The following is a 26352-nucleotide window of genomic DNA, read 5'->3' on the forward strand; positions in this document are numbered from 1 at the left end:
CTAAGGGTGCTTTTATCTTTAATAGTTGAATTGGGCAGTGGAAACAACGGCAGGCTTCATCACAAAACCCAAGGATAGACTCTTGGGTCTGGCACTTACCAGCCACCTGACCATTCATCTGAGCTTCAGTTTCACCATCTGTAAGACGGCACTATGACCTATTCTAATTGCTTCATAGGATTTTGAAGATCAAATGACATACTGTATGTGAATGTGCTGTACAAACTAAGAAATTATTAGCACAAGAGTATTAGTCTAGCATATTGCCTGGAAAGTATTTAACTGATTGTAATAATCTCCATTATTAGGAAGGAGGCAGCTTCAGGCAAGTGTCTCTGTACTTCCCACACTTCCTATCACAGTGTCTGTACTGCAACAGCTCATCAAAAATGTCATAAGTACTGAAAACTTGGTCTAAAGTTTTTTGTTTTATTCTGTACCTTAGGACCTCTGGGCATTGGAGCGGGAGGAAAACCTGATGAAATAGAAATTATTCCTTTTAACATTTTAATTCTTCTTTTCTCAAGCCAATGTCTTGGGTTTGCTACAAATACCTCTAGACACTGCTTAGTTCTGCTGGTTGCACAAACTACCAAAGTTCTGAGATAAGCACAAATGATTAGACCAGAGCTAAACTCCAGCATAAAAGAAAGATTCGTTGTCTGCAAAAGGATCAAGAGTTAGAGAAAAGTGAATGCTTCCATGATCCGCTCCAAGAAACCAAATTTTTTACCTCACAAAAGGGGTCCTCTGCCAGTCGTTTTATACCTGCCCCACAAGGAACCCATATTTTCCAAAGTTCTTTTAAGCTAAGGGGATGACACTGCAGTTTCATGGAGCCCCTCCTTCATTTTCTGTTAAGATATGCAGGGACAGAATGCCTCTCCCAAAACTGTATCGGGACACCTGCTGACTTCATGCCAAAGCTCACCCTCTTTTAGGCTTCCAAAGGTCAGGCTCTCTGACTGCCTCCAGAGAAGGGGCCAGGTGCTCTCTTCTCAGCCTGTGAGTTCTCAGGCCTCTTTTCAAAGCCTGCTTTTAAAAGTTATTTCCTGTAAAAAAGCATTGCCTAAGGTCACACAATGAGATTAAAGTCTGCAGACTCCAAATGCATCCTAAATCATATAGTCCAGGATAGTTAATCCAGAATTTGGAATTAGAAGAGCTGGTTCCAGTCCCAATTCTACTGAAAGACAGTGTTTGTGTCCTGACCTTTCTCTTTACAACTCTCTCGAAGGACTGCAGGGGATTAAATGAGATAATGTACCTAAAAGCACCTTAGAAATGTTACAGTGCAAATTGATTTTCCCTGAATTTTTAAAATTATTCTCATTAGCTCCAACAGATTATGTCAAAGCTATAAAAGCCTGCACTTCTGGCTGGTTAGGGCTAGTTATGGAAGAGACCTTAGCTACAGGCTGGCACAATTTCCAAGTGAGGATCCCAAAGCCCGTTCATGTCCCTCCTGGAGCCAAAAGCTGATTTAAATTACTTTGCAGCCCACCAGGTAACATAATTCTAATAACATGTTTGAGAACTCAGAACACTGGTTAATAGTTTAGAAGAGCAGCTCTCTGGGGCTCCTTCTTGCCTCCGGGCCCTCCTTCACACATGCCAGTCCTCAGAATTCTCAGCCTGCTCTTCACTGAGCTACTTCCTCCCCATCCTGCAAACCTCACTTCAAATGCCATTTCTTCCTCAAGGAAACCTTTCACTCTCCAGACAAGGTCTCACTCACAAAGCAACTTCTAATTCTCCTTTATATCATTTAATCCAATTGTGATTATAACTATGTAAGTACCCCCATGTAAATATAAGCTCTGGGAGGGCAGGGTTCACATCTGTCTGGATCCTTCCACATCCTTAGTGCCTTGGATAAAGACAATAAAATGTGTTGAGTGAGGCCAGAGCTTTGCGTTTCTTCAATCTTGTTAAGAGCTCTTGTGGCAATGAATATAAAGTATAAAAAGAAAACTAATTTAGTGCTGGCAGAAAAGGTTCTGTATGGAGGAATGCTTCCTTTGGCAGTTTTCTCCAATAAAAAAAATTTATGGGCCTAATTAAATCATCAAGATCTTCTTCAGAGGTACAGGAATGGTCAAGGATCGAGCTTGCTCTGAATTATTCACTTTATTCAAGTGGAGCAGCTCTTCTGGGAAGAGCAGTTAATGTCAACAAGGAAATAAGCACAACTTCCTTTGTAAACAGACAACTGTCCTTTCTTTTTCTTTGATTCTTAGGGCCCAGGAGACAGTTTCTAAGTATGGAAACTACTCTAGGCAAAACCATAAAGAAGATGAAGTTCTATATCAACCTCACTTTTTCCTCACTTATTACTATTTGTTTTTCTAATGGCCTTCACACCCCTACCTTAGGATAAATTTAAATCAATGTTCAGCCTCACCTAAGTATCTTTTTTTACCTTATCCTGACTTTTGGAAAAAAGGTTCTGTTCTCCCAAAAGTATAATTTGAGACAACAGCTACCAAATCTGTGTGTAGTTATGCGTAGGAATGTGTGTGCGATAAACTCCCTCCCCTCCCTCTAGAATCACATTTGCTCACCCTCCTTACCCTGGCCGGCCCTACTTGGCCAAGTGTTGGTGAACCTAGTTGCCTAAAAAAAAAAAAAACACACAAACAAGAAACAGGGCCTAATTTTCATAAAATGCATTGTCAAGAAAGAGCCTCCTCAAGTAAGACTCAACATCTGCATAATAATAATAAATGTTAGTGTGTAAAAACCAATGATTGTGGGAGAGATGTTATCCTGTGGCTAAGAAGTGCTGCCTGGACCAGATCTCCTAGGTCAAGAAACAGTAGGACCAGAGTGTTTAATCATCAGACAAGTGGCCAGAGTTAGCATTTCCTCACAGCCTACTATCTCAACTTCACTGGGACCTTCTCAAATTTCACTGGGCTGGTTCTTATTAGGGTGACTTCGAGGAGCTTTAGCTTCAGGGATCCTTTCTTTTATTATCCTTTAATTATAGTTAGTCATTTTGGGTTTTGACAATTCCTGCAGGATGTAGGTTTCATTTCTTCCCTGTAAAAGAAGAGGCAACCCATCTATTCAGTAGCTGGAAAAGTGAATTTCCTGTGGAATGACAGGAATTACATAGAAGCAAGCAATTTTATTTTCCTCAAATGTAGCAATAATTTTAATCTGTACATACATAAAACAAACAGTGCAATTATAAAACCTTGAAGGTGACATGCATACTTTAAGGTGCAGTTGGGATGGGGGAGGATATTAGCATCTCCAATTTTCCTTACCACTTTTTTTTTTTTTTTTAAGTTCCTTATGCAAAAGTACTGAGTCAGGAAACTTCATCTGGAATGCTGAAGTTAAAGGTGAACTTCCTGAAGTCTGCACGTCTAAATATCACAAACAAAACAGAAATGACCTCCTAGAACAGTTTGGGAGGGACTAGCATAATATGGCTGGGCTTTCAAGCTGGGAATGAATTAAATCAGGGATGCATTTTTCTGAAAAACTAAAAGAGAGAATGTTTGTAACTGAGTGTCCTGTTTCTGTTTCAATAGTTGCTACCCACTTGAGCCCTTCCATCAATCTTTTTATTCGGTACAGGTTCTGAATAGATGCTGTTCAATGGAGTTACTTGTAACTAGGGGTGGTGAGATGCAGAAAGGAGGACCTGGGAAAATGGCTTCTTCCTTGATGTCTGAGTCCGTGCTCCTCTTCCATTGTTAGTTCTTATGGCCTTTTCTCTGCCATGGAAGCAGAGGTAGCTGGTGCACAATGTCAGATGTTGTCATCGTTCACAGGCCCAGGGGTGCAGTAAAGGCGAGTGATGGGGCTCTACCTTTGCTTCTTCCAGAATACCTTTCTCAAGCTTTCCTGGCCTTTCAGTGGCACTTCTAGAACTAGAAAGTCAGTTCACTGGGTCCTTGACTCAGAGGCCAGGATGAGACAAGACGTGGCAGAGTGACAAGACACAAAGGGAAAATATGGTATCAATTAGCCTCAGAGCAGGAATAGAGAGATTTATATTTGCACTGATGAAAATTCAAATTCCCAAAGTCAATCTAAAAAAAAAAAAAAAAGAAGAAGATTTTCTTTGAGTATTAATTTTTCTCTGTACAAGTAGCCTGTGCACTTCTGGTGATAATTCCTTGCACTGCTCTCAAGTTAGATGATCCCAGGGACACTCTAGGGCAGTATGCTCTAGCTCATCTGGAACAGCTCTTTCTGGCAGTGGCATTTTGATGTAAAACCCAAAGTAAATCCATACATGGCGTCACAGTTATTAAAATAATGAAATATTACTAGCCAAATGTAACTGCAATTCAATCAGTGTTATATTTCACACACAGAAATTTAGAAAACTCAAGAGTAGGATAATAAAACCATAAAATTAAACAGAAGGAAATCAATTTCTACAAGAAATCAAATATATTTACAGTGAGATTTAAAGGGAAAAATAAGCTACTGGATCATAAATTTAATTTTATTTTAAATAACTTTAGCTACCTCAGCTGTTAATACAATAAAAGCAGAAAGAACAGGCTGCCTTTTGTCCAGATTTAATCAGAAAATTGTATCTACAATAATTGACATAACTCGCTTCTTGTCCTTCACCCATCTCATCAAAAATTATTGCATTTTCCCCCAAACTGTATTTTTTGGATTCTTCTGTGAATATACTCATTTCGTCCTCATTCCTGGAGGCATCTTGGTTTAAATCCATCTTTAAAAAAAGGAGAAGGGGTACATATGTGGAGGCAAAATATTCTCTTGAAGCCAACAGATATAGAGTTGCTAGAAGAAGCTGATTGTACACACAAGCTGCCTGGTTGGGAAGGGGAGGGCTGCTGATTTAGAGACATTGTGACAGCCTTTGGTGGATGGGCACAGGCAAAGCCCCACTGGGCCCTTCTTCCTTGGCAGGGTCAGGACTGAGCCAGCGGAGGCGGAGCTTCATCTTCCCCTTGGAACTTGTCATTTTGGTTCTCCTCCAAAAGCCTTCATCCAGATAAGAAGCCAATGACTGATTACAAAAATAAGAATAATTAAATTTGGCTCAAGAGAGAGATTGTCCAACTGTTCTGCCTTGTTATTTTTTCAATATCCAAGGCCTTTACAAAGAAAGAAACAAAAACATCTCTCAATCTCCCAACGAAAGTGAACTTTTTTTCTTTTTTTTTTTTTTTTTTTGCTCCAAATGCTACGACCTGAAGAATGGCTGCAGATTGAGATATCAAAAATCTCAGAAAAATATATAATATATTTGTATATCTCTGTATGTCTATTATTTAAATTTCACATTCCTTTAAAAGTGGTTATTCAGTCAGTAGCTGCTGAAGGAGGCTCTTCTGCTGGGCCTGGGGGGTCTGTGGTCCTGCCGTGGGTTTTTGAGTTCCCAGTGGACCAGGCTGGTTCAGGTAAGGGTCCCCGCCTACCAGATTCACTGTACACTGGACGTCAGCAAACACCTGAACCTGTTGCACCTGCTGGAACACAAATAAAAGATGTGTTTAGACAGAAGGGTCTGCCCCCCCGGCTTATGAGTGGGTACTACTTGAAGTGGAAACTCACTAGAGCATTCCTCTAGTCTGTAGTCACCACAGAGAAGAACTCTTCTGTCTTCTTGTCCTACAAAAAGAAAATCGCTGCACTCATTTTGCTCAGGGTTCTGGAAAGTTCACACTTTAAAAATAAAATCAAAATTGGAATGGTCAAGCCTCCTACAGGGTTGCCATCAATACTGAAAATGAGCATCATTGCTAATATTGCCAAGATTGGGAAAAGCCCAGTTTCAGTCTGGGTATCCAGTGGTGGGTTTAAAAAATAGGTATATTATTTGGAAAACTGGTTATAAAAGCATTCTATGGATGACTTTAATAGGATAAAAAAATCGTTATGATGTTAGAAAATTAAGGGCTTTAACCCAGTATTAGCAAAATAAAAACCACCACAGCTCAGTAAATAGGACATCAGTATCACTAAAATTAATGTCCAGAAGATTTGTGTAGTATCTAAATATACTATTACATAGCTCCTTTACATATTGCCTCTAGAATTACAGCAAAATATTAGAACAAATAAAAATTTTATATTTAACTTATTTTTCCTGATAGACAATCCATTTAAACACATGAGCTAAAAATAACAGTAAACTACTAGCTGAGAACAGTGTGAATTTTCCCTTTAACTACTTTCAGTAATAATATATGTATTCCTTTAAAAAGTCTAAGGTTACACAGTTTTAACATTTTCTATCAGGAAAACAAAGCCAGAAGTTAGTCTTCAACAATCAGCCTTATTAAAAAGTCATCTGTAGAACTGATTAGGCCAATATCACACTTGTGAATGTTCCAGACCAAGAATGGAGATGCTTTCTAAGGTATCCAAGTGCATCTATCTAAGTGTCTCAGCATTTGGCAAACTTGTGCCTCATGTTTAAATAGGTTCATGAAGTATTTTAGATTAGTGATAGATTTTTTTGTTCATCACTAAATTCATGTCAATTACACTCAGTGTTTCTGAAAACTTTTCTATCTTAATTGAACAAAAGTTGTTTTCCATCAACCTTAATTGGCCAATTGTCAAATGTTCCGACCATCCAATTTCTCCATCAGTCTAACCCCTGATGTTTTTTCCTCACGATGCACCTACACCTCCACTCTACTCTGTCGGATAAGGCAGATAGTTCTTGAGCTGAGCTTTTTTAGTGTCTGATGAATTAAACCTTTATTTAGATTCGTATTGTTTCTGTCCTCACCCTCTCTCTCATCCTCCTCTTTCCCCCAGTTTCCCAAATTTTGCTTCTTGTCCCCATTGGCTCCCATTTGTTTTCTTCTTCTTTTGGGCTCTTCCTCAGGTACATAACATACACCAGCTCTGAGTCTACTCCCCAGCTGCCTCTGTGCCCTCCACCCACCTTTGTTCTCTATAACTTCTCATTCCTACTCTTTTGCTTCTAGAGCTCCAACCCTGGCCTTCTTCTCTCTCTCTGTCAACAATTCCCCTACCAGCCTTCTTCCGCCTTCTCTATTCTCTGTGTTCTTTTCCTGTTCTCTCCTCTTCCCCATCCCAGCTCTCCAAGTGCAGCTAGCCCTCTATCCTCCCCTACTCCTTCTCTCCTTGTTCTTTTCCGTCTCCTTTTCTGTACATCTGTTTCTATATTTCTATCCAACTCACTCTCCCGCTTTTGTCTGGCAAATACAAAAACATTAGAGCAAATAGAGATTTCATGATGGGCTACCACAGAAAGAAGATTCTGCCACTGAAACTTAACGTGAGCACAAACTATAGTGCATTTAGGCAATGACTGATTTTTTAAAAAATTAACATAAAATTTCATGTTTATATGTTTCAACATATGAAATACTGGGGCAGAGCATAAGGTGTTTGTGCCCCCAAACACTTAAAAAATTTTTGATAAAGGCATGATAAAACAAACTGGAGAGAAAATTCTGCTGCTTTAAAAAGAATGCTTTATTAAAAAGATACCAAACTCCAAAAAGTACACATCTCAGCCTTTTTGAATTATTACTTAAAACATGGTGACTTAGACCAGACCTCAGAGGACTTCTGATATTGCTATACCTTCACAGACAGGCAAAGCAACACGAAAACAAAACTTATGCTTTGCCCAATGAGAAGAGTGATGTGAGAGCTGAGTCCCAACCTCTTAAGATTTTCCAACATAGTTTTTACTTCAATTCACGTACTATCCCAGGACTCAGGAACTTTAAAACTTAGTTGTTTTGTCATAAGTATATGTCTCTGTAAGTAGGAGACTTTTAAAAACTTCTAGTGAATAAAGACTTCATTTCCCTCAGCACAAAATCCTCTCTTCACCATCACAGGACTCAGATCCTATTTCCCGATGCCCCAACTATGCACATAGTTTCCTAACTGGCTTTCCTCTTTCTGAGCTGGCTGTCCAGTGCTCTTCCTTTTCCCTCTTCCCCCCTCAAGATGAAGCTTAAACTAGCACTCTTCTCACTGTTCCCCTTCAGGGATGATGCTTCCTTTGTAGGACTGAATCCAAATTCCTTAGAGTTTAGTATTCAAGGCCCCTGGAAATTTGATCCAATCTACTTTACCAATTTTAATTCCTGTGAATTCTTATTACAAACCCTTTATGCTCAGTGGATTTGGCTTCCCCGGACTATGCTGATATTACTGTTTCCCTGTCTCTGTGCCCTCTAACTTCCAATCTCCTGGACTTCCAAGCTCACCCCCTTCCTCAGCCTCCAAAAACCACAGTACCTTTCTCCTTCACTTGCCTCCTTCAAGGCCCAGTTCACTCCTATCTCCTACATAAATGCTCTCTGACAACCTCAGGAATTTCTCCTTTCTTTTAATGCTTATGGCTCTTGTTACTTGTAATAAATTTGAGTTTGCCTTCTTTGGTTATGTAATAATTTACGTGCATTTGTCTGTATGTTTTATCTTTCGACAGACCCTAAGTGGTATGGCAGAAAAAGCATGAACTTTGGTGTTAGAAAGACCTGGGTTTGAACCTCAGCTCTGCCACTTTCTAGTTTGTGAATTGTATATGTAGTTAAATCACCTCAGGTTCTGTTTCTTCATCTGTGGAAAAAAAGGAAAACTAACTCCTTCATAGGGTTACAGTGATGTTTACATGAGATAAAGCAGATAGTGCCTAACACAATGCCTGGCAAATCATAAGCATTCCACAAATGAAGCTTCCTTTCCTCACTTCTCCCCACAGTTCACCTAAAGAGCAAACATGTCTCACGTTTCTTTGTATCTCCACCTTTGCATAAGGCCTGTGTTTTTTAAAAAATATCTTAATTTATGCTGATATAGGAAAGTGGCCACCCTTGTTATTTGTATTGTTTTCAAACAAACTTCTAAAAGGAGGCAGAGTACACAGTACGCATTCTGTTTTGTCTGAATTTATTGAACTCTTTTGAGGTATTCTGATTACACATGAGTTTTAGCACTGTGTTTATTTACAAATAGCAATTAGTGGTCACCATTTGTGATCGCTTATCCTGTCTAAACATTGGATTAACCTTTCTGAAAGCTTATCTCATTTAACCTTCTCATAATCCTCTAAGCAGGTATCTCATCAGTTCTGTTGGTTATACGGCAGCTCAGGAAAGTTCCCTAACATGCCCAGGATGACACAGCTAAGAAGAGCAGAGCCAGGACTCACAACCAGGTCTGACTCTCAAGGTCAGGCTCTTAACCGCGATGCTACACAGAGATTCCTGTGTATCTAGAGAAAACTTGACAGCTCTGGGCTTAGAGTTTTCTTACTGACCTGGGTTCCATCTGCTTCTGTTTTGAGAAGGTCAGTGGATGAGAGCTGGTTGCAGTAGAGGCCTGTGTGTCTCAGTGCTGGATCATTTATCTATTAAAGATAAGTACAAGACCAAATTACAAACTAGTTGTTTACGTTGCAGACCAAATTCCTCAATGAAAAACAATCTCACTGACAGAAAAGTAATAGGAGGAGAGCAGAAATAACAAGCTTAGAAATTTACTGTGCTGTTAGAAGTCAGGACAGTGGTTCCCTTTGTAGAAGTAGACAGACATGCAAGGGAGTGTGGGGAGAACCTTTGGGGTGCGGCTGGTAATGTTCTGTTTCTCGATCTAGGTGATAGTTAAAAAGATGTGTTCAGTTTGCGAAAATTCATCTAGTCGTATACTTTTCTGTATATCCTTACAGATGATACTTCAATAAAAAGTTAATTCAACACTCGTGAAAGTTAATTAGCAAAAGACTTCCACTTCCAGTCAAGATTCAGTAACAGGGATTAGATTTATCCTCTGCCTGAATCAACTAAAAATTTGGACAAAATATATGAAATGAACACACTCAAGACCTTGGACAAAGGCAATGAAGGGGAAAGTTGCCCCTAAGGGTTGGGAAACAATTGAGGTGAGTTCTACCACTACCCCAGCCTACTGCCTAGAGAGAATTTCCAGGCTGCAGCATGAGGACAGGGAACCAGACAGCACCTGGCAGTCTCCCTGAATTGAGAGTATAGAGCTAGAATTCACAGGGCAGAATATCAGGAGAGAACAACACAGAGAGTAGCAGCTTAGTATTGATCAACTAGCTAATGGATGTTACAGAACTACCCAAAGCAAAGATTCACCTGAAAAGATTTACATGGAATAATTCCCAAAGATCACACAGAGCTGGGAACAGGTCCTGATCCCACCAGCCAGAGTGGAAAACATCATAATTCAGGTAGCGTACTAGAATGGTTTTGCTTTAGTAGTAGGGTAAAATTAGCCCTATACTAAATACTGCTCTGGTCCCACTAAACAAAAAAGCAAGACCTGAAAAAAATCAAACTGTTTATTTCCAAGTAATTTAAGCATTTCCCAAAACAAATCTCAATATTTATAGGAACATAAACAAGGTAAAATTCACATGTCTGGGATCCAATAAAAAATTACCAGGTATGCAAAGTAGCAGACTCTGACATAAATCGTACTAATGTTTTCTTAGGTCAGTCTCCCAAGGCAATAGAAATAAAAGCAAAAATAAACCAATGTGAACTAGTCAAACTTATAAGCTTTTGCACAGCAAAGGAAACCAAAAACAAAATGAAAAGACAACCTACGGACTGGGAGAAAATATTTGCAAAAGATGTGACTGACTAGGGATGAATTTCCAAAATATACAAATAGCTTATACAATTCAACAACAAAGAAACAAACAACCCAATCGAAAAATGGGCAGAAGACCTAAATAGACATTTCTCCAAAGAAGACATACAGATGGCCAACAGGCACATGAAAAGATGCTCATCATCGCTAATTATTAGAAAAATGCAAACCAAAACTATGACTTACAATGAGGTATCACTTCACACCGTCCAGAATGGCCATCATTAAAAAGTCTACAAACAATACATGCTGGAGAAGGTGTGGAGAAAAGGGAACCCTCTTACACTGCTGGTGGGAATGTAAATTGGTGCAGCCACTATGGAGACAGTATGGAGGTTCCTCGAAAAACTAAAATTAGCGTTGCCATAACCAGCAATCCCACTCTTGGGCATATACCCAGACAAAACTATAATTTGTAAAGATACATGCACCCCTATGTTCACAGCACCACTATTTACAATAGCCAAGACATGGAAACAACCTAAATGTCCATCAACAGATAAATGGATAAAGAAGATGTGGTATATATACACAATGGAATATTACTCAGCCATTAAAAAGAATGAAATAATGCCATTTGCAGCAACGTGGATGGACTTAGAGATTATCATACTAAGCGAAGTCAGTCAGAAAGAGAAAGACAAGTACCATATGATATCACTTATATGTGGAATCTAAAATACGACACAAATGAACATATCTGCGAAACAAAAACAGACTCACAGACATAGACAACAGACTTGTGGTTGCCATGGGGGTGAGGGGGTAGGGTCAGGAAGGATTGGGAGTTTGGGATTAGCAGATGCAAACTATTATACATAGGATGGATAAACAATAAGGTCCTACTGTACAGCACAGGGAACTATATTAAACATCCTGTGATAAACCATAATGGAAAAGAATATTAAAAAAGAATGTATATACAAGTATAACTGAATCACTTTGCTGAAAAGCAGAAATTAACACAACATTGGAATCAATGATGCTTCAATAAAATTTTTTAAAAATAAAATAAAAAAACAAAGTAACAGAAAAATATGATCCATAATTAAGTGAAAAATCAATTAATTGAAGCCAATCCTAAAATGATGCAGATGCTAGAAGTGACAAGCAAGAATATTAAGACAGCTATTATAATAACCATATTCCACATATTCAAAAAGAGGAAAGATTGAACATGTTAGAGATAGGAAAGATATAAAAAGGGTCCAAAGTGAATTTCTAGAGATGAAAATATACTAGATAAAACTATCAGATATTGCAAAAGAAAAGAACTGTGAATCTGAGGCTATAGCAATAAAAACTATCCAAAATGAAACACACAGAGAAAAAAATGACTGACCTCATACCCCCTTAAAAAACTCCAAACCCAGAAAATCAGTGAACTGTAGGATAACTCAAATGGCCTACGATATGTGTAATTAGAGTCTCTGAAGAAGAGGAGGGAGTTGGTGACAGAAAAAAATATCTGAAGAAATAATGCCCAATACTTTTCCAAATTTGATGCAAATTATACACCTGTGAATCAAGAGGCTGACTGAACCCCAGGCACAAGAACCATGAAGAAAATCACACTAAGGTATATCATAATCAAACTGCCTAAAACCAGTGATAAAGAGAGTAATCTTAGAAGCAGCCACAGACAGCAGATATCTCATCAGAAATACAGTGGAGCAATGTCTTTAAAGTACTGAAAGCTAAAACTACCAACCTAGAATTCAGGGAAAAGAACTTTCAAAGATGATGGTGAAACAAAAACTTTTTCAGACATACAAAAGCTGAAAGAATTCATCACTAGCAGACGTGCACTATAAAAAATGAAGACCTTCAGGAAGAAGGAGAATGATACTAGATGGAAATTTGGATCTACACCAAGGAATGAAGAACACTGGAAATAACTATGTGTGAAATATAAAAACTACTTATTTAAACTTTAAAAAATATTATTGACTGTTTAAAGTAAAAAAAGTAAAGTAAAAAAGTACTAACAACATATTGTGGGGTATTAGCATATGTAGATATGATATGTATGTACAACAATAGCACAGGAGGGGAGAAATAGAAATAAACCATTGTGAGATTTTTATATTTATATGAGGTGATATAATAGCATTTGAAGGTAGATGGCAACAAAGATGTATACTATAAACTCTAAAGCACCAGTAAAACAAGAGTTATTTATAGCTAATAAACCAACAAAGGAGATAAAATGAATTAAAATATTCAATTAAACCAAAAAAGGCAAGATGGGACAAAGAGAAAACAAATAAGATGAGAGATTTCAACCTTCAATAGCAATATCAATAATCACATTAAATGTAAATGGGCTAGCCACTCCAATTAAAAGGCAGAGATTGTCAAACTGAATAAAAAAGCAAGACCCAACTATATAAGAAATACATTTTAAATGTAATATTCTTTTTACCTAATTCATTTTATTTTTTATTATTGTCTTAATATACTAGAGATAGTGAATAATTCTACTAATTGAAATACGACAAGATAACAACAAGGACAAGAAACAATCCTATTTAGTTCTTTTATTTTGCTAAAATATATCACTAAGTCATTGAGTTTTTTTTAAAATGAAGTTCTATTTTTTTTTAATTAATTAAGTAATTTTATTTTTGGCTGCGTTGGGTTTTTGTTGCTGTGTGTGGGCTTTCTCTAGTTGTGGCGAGTGGGGGCTACTCTTTGTTGCGGTGCACAGGCTTCTCATTGCAGTGGCTTCTCTTGTTGTGGAGCACAGGCTCTAGGCACACGGGCTCCAGAACACAGGCTCAGTAGTTGTGGTGCATGGGCTTAGTTGCTCTGTGGTATGTGGGATCTTCCCAGACCAGGGCTTGAACCCGTGTCCCTTGCGTTGGCAGGTGGATTCTTAACCACTGTGCCACCAGGGAAGTCCCTAAGTTGTTGATTTTTTTCCCTGCTAACTTCATTAGGCTAATACCTGGTGAATGGGGACTTTTTTTAAAATTCATATCAAAAAGGAATTCTATAGAAAAGGTAATCAGTGTTTACATGTTTTTTAAGACTTGCTATAAATTATGGCTATATGGTCATAGCTGAGTCACTATAGTCTACTTTGTGGTTGATGACAGAATAGTAACTACAGGGAGTACCCAAAGATTTTTTTAAATATCACTTTGAATTTAGTCATTCTTTCCTTAAAAATCTTTAGGAGGATCCAAGATAAACTAAACATTTCGATGGCCTGCAACACCCCGTAAAAAGCTTACCAATTAAATTCTGCTCTAAATATAATATAAACATCCCCTTAACATTCATTAGGCTTTTCAACATCTATTCCTGTCTAGGTCATGCTGTGCTAACCAGTATTGAATATTCTTTTCTATCTCTTCCTTTAGGCAAATTTCCCATGAAGACTTTCCTAATCAGACCCTTTTTCTTTTAAACCCTCTGTGGTTAACTGTATATACCCCTAATCTGACAGAAATATATGCACAGTCCTATGGGGTCCATCTCTTACACAGCTGTTCTGTCCTATTATTCAATTAATCCTTTGTTCAGGTTGTGCCTCCCCAACTTGTTAATATTATTGCCCACAGAGCTATCTTTGTATATAGTAAGTACTGAGTTTGTTGAACTGAAAGGGAGAAATGAAGAAAATGTGTTCAAAATATAAAGGGGTAAGTTCCAAGTCAATGTATTATATGTATCATTTTATAATAAATCTAAAACACTAAAATCTCGTGAGACTAAAATCTTACAAGGTCTGTCAAAATTTCCATTGTATATCTTAATAAATAGTAATTAGCAAAAGATAGTGGGAAAGAAAAAGAAGTGTGGTTATTTTTGACAGGTAACTGAACATTCCTGATTTCCTTGGAATAATGAATTGCAGTGTGGTGTGATATAGAGCACTATGTGTGTGTGTAGCAAGTGTGCCAGTTGTGCCACTTACCTGCTCAGGGCACACAGTATTCATGCCTGGCATCTGCAAAGAGCTCATCTGCATCTGGCCCATCATTGGGTTCATGTTCTGAACATTTGTGTTTCCACCTGCCATGGACACGGTGATGCTCATATTGTTGTACACTCCTGGCTGTGCAGGCGTGGGCTGGTTCTGGACAGCTTGACTGAACACACTGTTAACTCAAAAACAATCTCAATTACATCCACTGATCATGAACATGGGGATAATGTGTGTGGACTCTTTTTCTAAATTATCAGATGGAATTCCAAAGAAAATATTTTATATTCCTAAGTTATGTGTAAGATTTTATCTTATTATAATATATAAGAACTAAGTATCATTCAGATGCACTTTGAACTCTGCTCAAGGGGTTTAATAACTAAAAAGACCTCATTTTAAGTCATAATTATCTGGCTTAGTATCAGAGTTGTTAAACTTCAATTATTCAAATAACTAAGAAAGGAAGTTTTCCACAGAAGTAAATCTTCCAGATAACTGGTTTACCCACTTAAACATCAAAATCATTCTAATATTTATTACACTATTTTATCTTCTTAAACAGAGAATATCCTATTTAAGCAAAGTACCTGGCATATATATTAGTCTTCAATAAATGTTCATTGAATAAATTAACAAAGGAATGAATGATTCAAAGGTAGCATTCTTATATTGTGATTGCTTGTATATTCTCTTAGATTTAACACCTGGGGGAAGTGATGATATTTTGTTCCATTTATTCCTTGTCTCTACTAATAAATGACATACAGCAGCAGGCACTCAGTAAATATCTGATGAATGAATTAATTGTGGACATGGGTTATTACTCAGTGCTGTCAACTGATGAGGTTGCTTTTGTTGATAGATTTTACTGTATGTATACCAATGTTTTTTGAAGTGTAGTCCAGAGACCATCTGCAAGAGAATTCCCTGGTATTCATTGAAAATTGAGACTCTCAGGCCTTACCCCAGCCCTAGTAAATCATATTTTCTGGGGGTGGGTATGGAAAGCTGCATTTCTAACTACTTACGCACATTAAAATTCGAGAGCCTTTATTCAGTGTCCTACCGCTTGCTGTCACTTCTCAAGGATTCAGCTTCTGGCCATTTTCAATATGCTATAAACTAAGAGGAAACCAAGAAGTATATACCAGATATTTTTATTTGGAAAATGTAATATTTTTGAAGACTTCAAAGGTTTTCTCAGGCCTGAAGATAGCTTCATGTCTTTTCTAGGAAGCAAAATGCAATGCCAGTTATGGTTTTCAGAGGCTTGTTTTAGACTTCCTTCTTCACCACCAAGGTCTGGACTGTGGTTACACCAAGGATCTCAAATGTTAAACCAGTTTCTATTAGCAGATAGAATAGTATGGAATAAACTCCAAGTAAATACAATTTGAAACTTTATATCTGAACCCCCCAGATTCTAAGTGATACAGATATACACATCTAAAGGAAAATAATATGAACTATGTCTTTGGTAAGTTCCAAAAAAAACACCAAATGTTTTGTGATTATCTATCAATTTTTAAACAATAAGCTGCTGGTAAAATTCCACCTATTTTAATGTTTATTCTGAAGAATTTGATTTCAAAAATTATTTATCCCATCAATGGCTTATCTATTCCTTGCTTGCTCTTGGGAGGTAAGCAGGATGTACTAACGTTTACAGCTTCTGGTAAATTAAGGTAATCATACTGAAATTAACAGGCTGAGAAACAGCCTATTCATCATGTCTGAAGAAAAGTAGCAAATTTTCCCCAAGTAATTATAAAACACAAATGCTCAAAGAAAATTATATGCCTAGGAAATGGTCAATAATGCATCTGTGGACCATTAATGTCTGTACAGTGTGTATGCTTGTCAGACAGTGTCCCCACAGCTAAAGATGAGGGAAAAAACCATTAGTCTACTGCCCATTTTCTAATGAGAACATTTCTGCCTTAGACAGTGCTCATTTGCAACTGATACATAAATCACCACTGTGAAGGCGCAGGGCTATGTAAGTTAATGCATGCAGCAGCTTCAAGGACTGCAATGATGTCATACTTAGTGAAAAAAGTTTAGGATTTAATTTCTTTTCAAATTATATTTGGGACTGTATATTAGCCTAAGTTCTTTCAAACTACTCCTGCCAATAGCTCCATTTTAGTTTCTTCCCTCATGGGAAGAAGATCAAGCCCTTCTGCAGCATCAATCACTGTTCCAGGTCCTGGAATGGACTGTGGGGTTCACTGGCACCTTAGGCCCAATGCATGAAGGCCCCCTTCCTCACACTTTCCTGGACCCCTCCCTCACCTGCTTTCCTGATTTGCCTCATGGCAGTTATCACAGTTTCCTTACGCTAGCACCAGGTATTTGGTAGCCCTTAAATCATGGGGGGAAAAGGGAAAGATGACAACTTTGGCCTAAAGTAGGTTCCATAGATATTACAGGTATTAACAAGCAAGGAGGAGTTTCTGGTCAAATAAGTCTCAGAAACAAAGGGTTAAACCACAGAGGTTAGACCTCTGCCTTTAAAATGCTAATAAGCCCTGGGATTCTCCTTTGTGACTAGAGTTACACAGTAACACTGTCCAGTTCCTGGACAAATAAGTTTGTTTAACCCTTTATTTCTCTTGCTACCAAAGAGATAATGAAAAAGAATCACATTACACTGTCTCTGAGCTCTATTACATCATTCTGCTTAATGAGTCTTTGTTTCATGTTTTACTTCTCTCTGACCTACTCCTGTCATTAACTACACTCTAGGTAAGTTGACAACAGGGGCTGTTTTCCCCAGTTCCTTGTGGTATCTTGCACTGTGCAAAAGAGACAGTGAGTGATCACAAACTATATATTGCCTGTGTTGACTAATAAACTTTTATACATGAACCAAATAAGCAAGTGTGAATGTTTGAAGAGTTGGTGATAACTATTTTCTTTCTCAAATGATTCGGGAAAGTCAAAAGTTTATAGAAAGTGCAACAAAAACTCAAGTCCATATTTGAATCTGCATCCAAAAAATGAGTTAGGTAGGAATAGGGAATCTCTACACTCATTTGTTCAACAGATGTATATTAAGTGCTTACTTGTTCTAAAGGATGGACATATACAAGTAAACAAAAAGTCCTTGCTCTTCTGAGGCTTATATTCTAGTTGGAGGAGACAGACCGTAAATAGACTAACACACAGTATGTCAGCTGTTAAGCATGATAAAGAGAAATAAAGAAGGGAAAGGAGGGACTAAGAGGTGGGAAATGCTGTTTAGAAATGATGGTCAGGGAAGTTTAATATGGTGACATTCAATATCTATGTCTAATAAAGTGACATTTTTTAAGAAGAGACTTGAGGTATGAGAGAGAAATCCATGTGGCTACTGAGAGAAGAACATTCCAGCAGAGGGATTTAAAAATGCAAAGGCCCTGAGTTTGCAATGTACTTGGCACATCTGAGGAACAGAGGAATAAACAGAAGCCAGTACGGCAGAATGAGTGATGAGAATAGCAGATGAGGTCAGAGAGGTATCCTGGAGCAAGATTATGTAGGGCATCAGAGGCCCTATATTGTATTTTGAATAAGTTGGAGTGTTCTGAGTAAAGGGCTGATATCTTGCCTCACCTTTTAAAAGCATCACTCTGGCTACCATGTGGAGACTAAACTGTAGTGGAGCAAGGGTGGAAGCAGGAAGACAGGAGGCCACTGCAGTGGTCTAGGAAAAGGATGATGCTGGCTTGCGCTAAAGTGTACAAGTGGGACAGTAAGGAGTGAGAGCTGCTAAGAAGCTGATGTGATTTGCTGATGGATGTTTGATGTGGGATGTGAGAGAAAGAGAAAAGGTTGTCTTCTGAATAACTGGAAGAATAGAGTTGTTTATTGAGATGTGAAAAAAGTATGAGACGAGCAGGTTTGGGGAAGAATATCACTTTCGTTTTTGTCATGTTATGTTTGAGATGCCTATTAGACTTCTAAGTAGAGATGTCGATTCGGCTGTGGTATATACGGTATGGTGTTCAGGGGAGAAGTCTGGGCTAGAGACTTAAATTTAGGAGTCATAAGCATAGGGACAGGCATTTATATAGTAAGACTGAATGATATAACTAAGGGAGCAAGCAGATATGGGGAAGAGGTCCTAGAATGAGCTCTGAGGCCCTAAAATGGAGGTCAGGGAGATGAGGAAGATCCAGCAGAGGAGACTGAGGGTTAGGAAGAGAGTCACCTTTCTCAGGAGAGAAAGTTGTTCCAGAAACCAAACGAACACAGAGCTCCAAGAAAGAGTACATGCTCAAATATGTCAAGTGCTATCAATGCTCATTGCATTTGGCATTGTAAAGGACATTGAGGACCTTGATAAGAATACTTGTGGTGGAAAGGTAGGGATGAAAGCCTGACAGATTCAATACGAAATGGAAGGAGAGGAAGGGATTTAACTGTGAAGGGGAGCAGATCTGTCAGCATGACTGTGTTTTTTTTTTCCTCAGGGCACATTCAGATGCTTAGGTGTAGGTATGGAGCGAGAGTTTAGTTGGATTTCATTAGGGAGCATTTTGCTAGGCATAAGTGCAACAGAGGGAGAGGTGGGCAAGGGAGCTGAGAGTGCCTGTAAGGGAGTAATTATAAAGATAGACCATGGAATCTAAAGTGAGTATAGGAAGCTGGGATTAGAACACAGCAGAAGACTAAGTTCTTGCACATCACACAGACTGTTCCATTTCTACCTAGTTTACATCAGTCCTCACTGAGAGCTACACAGTTCTCTAACAGGAAGATTTCCTCTCTTACCTTTCAATGAACTTTAAGAGAATATGGTCTTAAGTTTTCAACTTTAACTACCTTACTTATTATGTTGTCAGATCAAATGGCTTCCTTGTCATTAGAATCAAGACACAACCAAATTAAAACCTTTATAAAACTCAAGTGATGTGTGAAAAGTTCAGCAGCCACGATTTGGGGGGAAAAATGACTTTAGTAAGATAATTTTCAGTAAAATGGGTAAAACAAGGCCACTGAAAATCCAGAGATTCAAAAAGCTAGGTAAGGTAGAATGACCTTAGAAGACTTAAAAACCTTTGCTGTTGCTATGAAATCCTTCAAACATACTGAGAAGAGTGAAACCGTGTGCCCACTATTCAGCTCTATTGAATTCTAACATTTTGCCATTCTTGCTTTAGATTTTTAAGATTTTTAAGTGTTTTTATAAAGAATGATTTTTTAAGAAGTACTCATCCCTAAATCTGTCCCAGCGAAGCTCTGTTACTCATAGGAGTCGATCATATTCCTCAGGTGTGCTGGGAGTGGGATGAAAAGGTTTACAGTACTTTTCTATACTGTAAACACACAAATTTGCCTTAAAATTGACTTGAAACTTAAAGGACTTAAAAATCGCTATTTGCTGATAACATAAAATTCAGTTCCTTGAATTTGCAAATGGATAGTAGCTAATAATCTTCTATTTGGATTGTGAAGGCATATTTGTTCTTATGTGCTGCAGAGTATCAGGGATGCTCATATATAAAAATGCCCCCTTACTTGTTGTTTCCCATTGCTCCTTGCTGCCAGGCCTTCATGTCTGGTGACTGGTAGCCAGAAGTGGGTGGAGTCTGCTGGAGCAGAGAGCTCTGAGGAGGAGGGATTGGCATCGGCACCATGGAGCTCCCAGGGCTTAGAGATGGAGAAAAGTTGGCCTCACCTTGGGGAACCATTCCTACAAATTGACACAAATTAATTTACGTGAATATACTATATATTTATTAACCCCATAAAAGAAAAAAAAACCCAGAAGGATCTGTCATAATATAGTTAGAAACAGCCTATTCAACAGAGTAGGAAAAATTTCAGTTCCTTAAAAACAAAACAGGAAATTTCAGTATAAACAGACAAATAAACATATAAAAGAGATTTGGAAGAACGTTTCCATTCACCAAGATATTGATTTGGGTACCATGATTATGTATGATTTTCTTTTCTGTTCTTTTCTGACTATATGAATTTTTTTTTTTTTTTTTTTGTGGTACGCGGGCCTCTCACTGCTGTGGCCTCTCCCGTTGCGGAGCACAGGCTCCGGACGCGCAGGCTCAGCGGCCATGGCTCACGGGCCCAGCCGCTCCGCGGCATGTGGGATCTTCCTGGACCGGGGCACGGATCTGTGTCCCCTGCATTGGCAGGCGGACTCTCAACCACTGTGCCACCAGGGAAGCCCTGACTACATGAATTTTTAAGTGTAAAAAAAAAATATGAGCACACATGACAGATTGCTTGTGTAATAAAAATAAGTTGAAAAGGATACACGATGACAGATGTTCACTAAACTTGTGATAAACATTTCATGATGTATGAAGTAAGTCAAATCATTATGCTGTATACCTTAAACTCATACAGTGCTGTATGTCACTTATATCTCAGTAGAATGGGAAGAAAAAAATAAGTCACGGGGACGTAATGTATAGCACAGTGACTATAGTTAATAATACCGTACTGCATATTTGAAAGTAGCTAGGAGAGTGGATCTTGAAAGTTCTCATCATGAGAAAAAAAAAATTGTAACTATGTACAGTAGTAGATGGTAATCGGACTTACTGTGGTGATCGTTTTATAATATATACAAAATATCAAATCATCATGTTATACACCTGAAACTAATATAATGTTATGTCAAGTATGCATCAATAAAAATAATTTTAAAAAGCTTAAAAAAATAAGTTGAAGAGGGAAAAAGGTAAGAAAAACCCACTCATGAAATGAAAGTATTGTCGGCTGCTCCTCCTCAGTTGTCTTTATGGGCACTGCTTCCCTTCCCTGCCTCTTTTTTTAAGCTTTACTGATACGTACTCTATATAGCATCAAATTCACCCACTGAACTGCACAAGTCAATGATTTTTAGTAAATTTATAGTTGTGCAACCAGCACCACAATCCAGTTTAGACATTTTCATCATATCTCAAATTCCTTTGTGTTTGTTTGCAGTCAATTCCCACGCCCACCTCTAGCTTCAGGCAACCATTGATCTGCTTTCTGTCCCCACAGATTTGCCTTTTATTGGAAACTTCATATAAATGTAATCATGTGAGGTCTTTTGTGTCTGGTGCCTTTCTCTCAGCATAATGTTGAGTGAAACATTACGCTGAAGTAGCATTTATCAGTAGTTTGTTCCTTTCTATTCAGGATAGTGCTTATTAGTAACCATTGATATAACTGTGTTGAAAATCAACTGACCATAAAAGTAAGGGTTTATATCTGGACTTTTTATTCTGTTGCAGTGATATGTATGTCTATACTTGTACTAATACTATACTGTCTTGATTGTTGTAACTTTATGATAATTTTTGAAACTGGTAGTCAACCAACTTTATTCTTTTTTTTTAATATAAATTTATTCATTTATTTTTACTTTTGGCTGTGTTGGGTCTGCGTAGCTGTGCTCAGGCTTTCTCTAGTTGTGGCGAGTGGGGACTACTCTGTTGCGGTGCATGGGCTTCTCCTGTTGCGGAGCACGGGCTCTAGGTGCACGGGCTTCAGTAGTTGTGGCTTGTGGGCTCTAGAGGGCAGGCTCAGTAGTTGTGGTGCACAGGCTTAGCTGCTCCGTGGCATGTGGGATCTTCCCGGACCAGGGATCAAACCCATGTCCCCTGCATTGGCAGGAGGATTCTTAACCACTGCGCCACCAGGGAAGTCCCCAAACTTTATTCTTAATTTGCAAAATTGTCTCGGCTACTCTAGGTCCTTTGCATTTCCATATAAATTGTAGGAGAAGCTTGTCAATTTCTCCCAAAAGCATGTTGATATTTAGATACGGATTGTGTAATTACAAGATCAATTTGGAGTAAATTACTACATTTTCAGTATTCTCTCTGATTTCATTTTGTATAGTTTCCATTGTTATACCTTCAAGTTCACTAACTTTTTCTTTTATAATGTCTAATCTGCTGCTTATCCCATCCAGTGTATTTTTCATCTCAGACACTGTAGTTTTTATCTCCAGAAGTTTCATTTTGGTTTTATTTATATCTTTCATACTTTTAGTTAACATGTTCAAGCTTTCCTCTAGCTTCTTGAACATACAGAATAAATGTATAATTTTTAACTGTTTTAATTCTAACACCTGTGAAATTTCTGGGTTGATTTTTTTTTTTTTTTTTTTTTTTTTTGCGGTACGCGGGCCTCTCACTGTTGTGGCCTCTTCTGTTGCGGGGCACAGGCTCTGGACACGCAGGCTCAGTGGCCATGGCTCACGGGCCCAGCTGCTCCGCGGCATGTGGGATCTTCCCGGACCGGGGCACAAACCTGTGTCCCCTGCATTGGCAGGCAGACTCTCAACCACTGCGCCACCAGGGAAGCCCTCTGGGTTGATTTTGATGACTGATTTTTCTTCTTGTTATTGGTTTTATTTTCCTTTATCTTTGCATGTCTGGTAATTAAAAAAAATTCAGATTCCAGGGCTTGTGAATTTTACGTTGTTAGGTGCTAGATTTTGAAAATTCCTTTAAATTTAAATTTTTGACCTTTGTCTGGGTCATGGATAGGTTACATGGTAACAGTTTTAATTCTTTTGGGTCTTGTGCCTAAAGAGACAAGAGCAGGGTTTAGCCTGGTGCTTCTTTTGCCCTGCTACCTAGGCACAAACATTTCTGAGTATTCTACTTGACACCGTGAATTTTGAGGTTTTCTATTCTGGCTGGTGGGAAGAGGAACTGGCCCTGTGTAAACTCTGAAGATGTTCCCTCAGTTCTTTTCAGGTGGTTTTCCTTGGCCTTGGTTTGTGTACACACACACACTGATCAGTTCTCAAATGAAGACCTGAGCAGGACCCTCTATACATCCCCATGGTTCTCTCTCTGTGTGGCTCTCTTCTCTCTGGTTCTGTGCCCTAAAACCTCTACCTGCCTTGGCTTTCCCAGACTCTTAAGTGCCATTGCCTCAACTATAGGAAACTACACGCTCCTGTTGGATTCCCCCTTCCTGCACCACAGTCTGGACAATTTCTACAACTATTGTTCAATTTTTTGTTTGTTTCAAATGGAAGAATAAATCTCGTCCCTGTTATTCCATCTTGACCAAAAGTGGAAGTCCATAAAAATTTAAAAGAGTAAAAATGGGCTTCTTTTTACGTTTTCTGTTATGCTAACACTTTGTATTTTTTATTTTTTTCCTGACAAAATACATTTCACAGTTAAATACTGTTGAGGTAAAGAAAGTTATAAATGTACAGAAAAAAAGAATATCATAATGTGATTACCCATAATTTAGTATAATTCCTTCAAATCTTCCTCTATGAAATATTGCATAACTTTGTGGCTTGCTTCTTTCTCTTATCATTATATCATAAGTATGTCTCTATGCCCTTAATGTCTCCTTGTAAACATAACTGTAGATTCCTGTATATTTTGTGTTCTGTTATTATTAATACAATGATTTTTCTCTTTTTTCTGTTTGGTTAAACTAGCCAGATATGTAGTTAAAGTATTCAGTTTTGTTTTTTATAGGCTACAGTTTTAAAAATATTTTAAATTTTCTGTGAAAGTTGAGCCAACTGTAGACTTTCTATATTTTTTTCTTTCACTAAACATTTAGCTACTTGTTTTCTTGGTAAAATTTATATAAATAAAGCTACAGTGACTTACCTGGTGGCGCAGTGGTTAAGAATCTGCCAGTCAATGCAGGGGACACAGGTTCGAGCCCTGGTCCAGGAAGATCCCGCATGCCGCGGAGCAACTAAGCCCGTGCGCCACAACTACTGAGCCTGTGCTCTAGGGCCCACAAGCCACAACTACTGAGCCTACTGAGCCTGGGTGCTGCAACTACTGAAGCCCACATGCTTAGAGCCTGTGCTCCGCAACAAGAGAAGCCACCACAATGAGAAGCCCGTGCACCACAACAAAGAGTAGCCCCCGCTCACTGCAACTAGAGAAAGCTGGCACACAGCAACTGAAGACCCAGCACAGCCAAAAATAAAATAAATAAATTTATATTAAAAAAAAAGCTACATATTTTTCTCCTTGCTGCTTCCTCCATATGTAATTTAATCTCTGGTAAATAATTTTGACTTAGAATATATGGAGAAGTTATTTTTTTCATTTATGACTCTAGAGGGTGGGTTCCCCCCATCATCTTCATTTTTATATTGGCTGTCTTTGCATTAATTCTACATTTTAACTTTTAACTATTTTGGTTATGATCTTTAAAAAATACTTATCTGTTCCTAATGCATTTTTAATCTTATTTATGATAAAATAATTTCTTTCAGGAAAAATATATACGTGAGGGGGGAATATACTTATCACATTCTGGCTATTATTCTGTGGGGTCAAAGTTAATAAATAAGACTTCAAGTACATCAGCATGCTTTTTTTTTTAAAATAAATTTATTTTTGGCTGCGTTGGATCTTCATTGCCGCACGCGGGCTTTCTCTAGTTGCAGCGAGTGGGGGCTACTCTTTGTTGCGGTGCGCGGGCTTCTCATTGTGGTGGCTTTTCCTGTTGTGGAGCACAGGCTCTAGGTGCGTGGGCTTCAGTAGTTGTAGCATGCAGGCTCAGTAGTTGTGGCTCGTGGGCTCAGCAGTTGTGGCTTGTGGGCTCTACAGTGCAGGCTCAGTAGTTGTGGCGCACGGGTTTAGTTGCTCCACAGCATGTGGGATCTTCCCGGACCAGGGATCGAACCCGTGTCCCCTGCATTGGCAGGTGGACTCCTATCCACTGTGCCACCAGGGAAGTCCCAGCATGCTTTCTGACATTTTTTTCTGGCCTCATTTCACATTCTAACTGCCCATGTTTTCCTTATCAGATGACCTAGTTTTAGTAGAAAGAACCAGTCTGTGAATAATGAATTTGGAGGGGTAGAGTTCTGGCCCCAGTTCTGCCACTGCACTGGACCTTGGATTCCTTGGACCAGACAGTCTTCTTCCTTCTAGTTTAAAAGTTCTACAGTTCTATATTTGATTATGTTAAGTCTCCCTGCTGGACCATAAATTTCACCACATAAATTTCACTGGCAGCAGCAACTAGAATTAGGATTCATTTTTCCATTAAAAGATTCACTGAGCATCTACTCTCCCCACCAGACCACTGTGCTGAGCACTTGAGAAACAAAGATTTAAAAGGTCACACTTGGCTCTCTCAAGGAACTTGCTGTTTAAAAAGAAAGGCAGGGCTTCCCTGGTGGTGCAGTGGTTGAGAGTCCGCCTGCTGATGCAGGGGACACGAGTTCGTGCCCCGGTCCGGGAAGATCCCACATGCCGCGGAGTGGCTGGGCCCATGAGCCATGGCCGCTGAGCCTGTGCGTCTGGAGCCTGTGCTCTGTACCGCTAAAAAAAAAAAAAAAAAAAAAAAAAAGAAAGGCAGCTGATGAACACGTGGCTCTAAGAGAGGGTGGGGCTTCCCTGGTGGTGCAGTGGTTAAGAATCCGCCTGCCAATGCAGGGGACACAGGTCCGATCCCTGGTCTGGAAAGATCCCACATGCTGCGGAGCAACTAAGCCGTGCGCCACAACTACTGAGCCTGCGCTCTAGAGCCCGCGAGCCACAACTACTGAAGCTTGCGTGCCTAGAGGCCATGCTCCGCAAGAGAAGCCACCGCAATGAGAAGCCCGCGCACCACAACGAAGAGTAGGCCCTGCTTGCTGCAACTAGAGAAAGCCCATGTGCAGCAACGAAGACCCAACACAGCCAATAAATAAATAAAAATTTTAAAAAAACTCATCATACTTTAAGAAAAAAAAAAGACAGAGTGGTGAGTACTTATGGTTGGGAGTGTCAGGGAGGGCTTCCCAGAGGAGATATCTCTGAGGGGAGGGAGGAACAGGAATGAGACAGATGAGGGAA

General features: G+C 38.8%; 1 protein-coding gene across 9 annotated transcripts in view; it reads right to left on the reverse strand.

Annotated features, from left to right (window-relative positions):
• Nucleotides 1–3096: 3096 nt before the first annotated feature.
• Nucleotides 3097–26352, reverse strand: part of NCOA1 (nuclear receptor coactivator 1) — a 260763-nt gene continuing 237507 nt past the window's right edge. For 5 of the 9 annotated variants that reach the window (XM_060026999.1, XM_060027001.1, XM_060027002.1 and 2 more), the window contains 4 exons: nucleotides 20069–20243; nucleotides 14552–14735; nucleotides 9266–9355; nucleotides 3097–5474 (listed from right to left, as the gene is read on the reverse strand). In XM_060026999.1, coding sequence (XP_059882982.1) covers nucleotides 5304–5474; nucleotides 9266–9355; nucleotides 14552–14735; nucleotides 20069–20243 — 620 coding nt within the window. In that variant the 3' untranslated portion in view covers nucleotides 3097–5303. Of the gene's footprint in view, nucleotides 5475–5559; nucleotides 5617–9265; nucleotides 9356–14551; nucleotides 14736–20068; nucleotides 20244–25257; nucleotides 25837–26352 lie in introns of those variants that run through there. The other 4 variants (XM_060027006.1, XM_060027007.1, XM_060027005.1 and 1 more) reach the window with 4 other exon arrangements.

This window comes from Delphinus delphis, chromosome 12 (genome assembly GCF_949987515.2).
Source record: "Delphinus delphis chromosome 12, mDelDel1.2, whole genome shotgun sequence".
Taxonomy (NCBI): domain Eukaryota; kingdom Metazoa; phylum Chordata; class Mammalia; order Artiodactyla; family Delphinidae; genus Delphinus; species Delphinus delphis.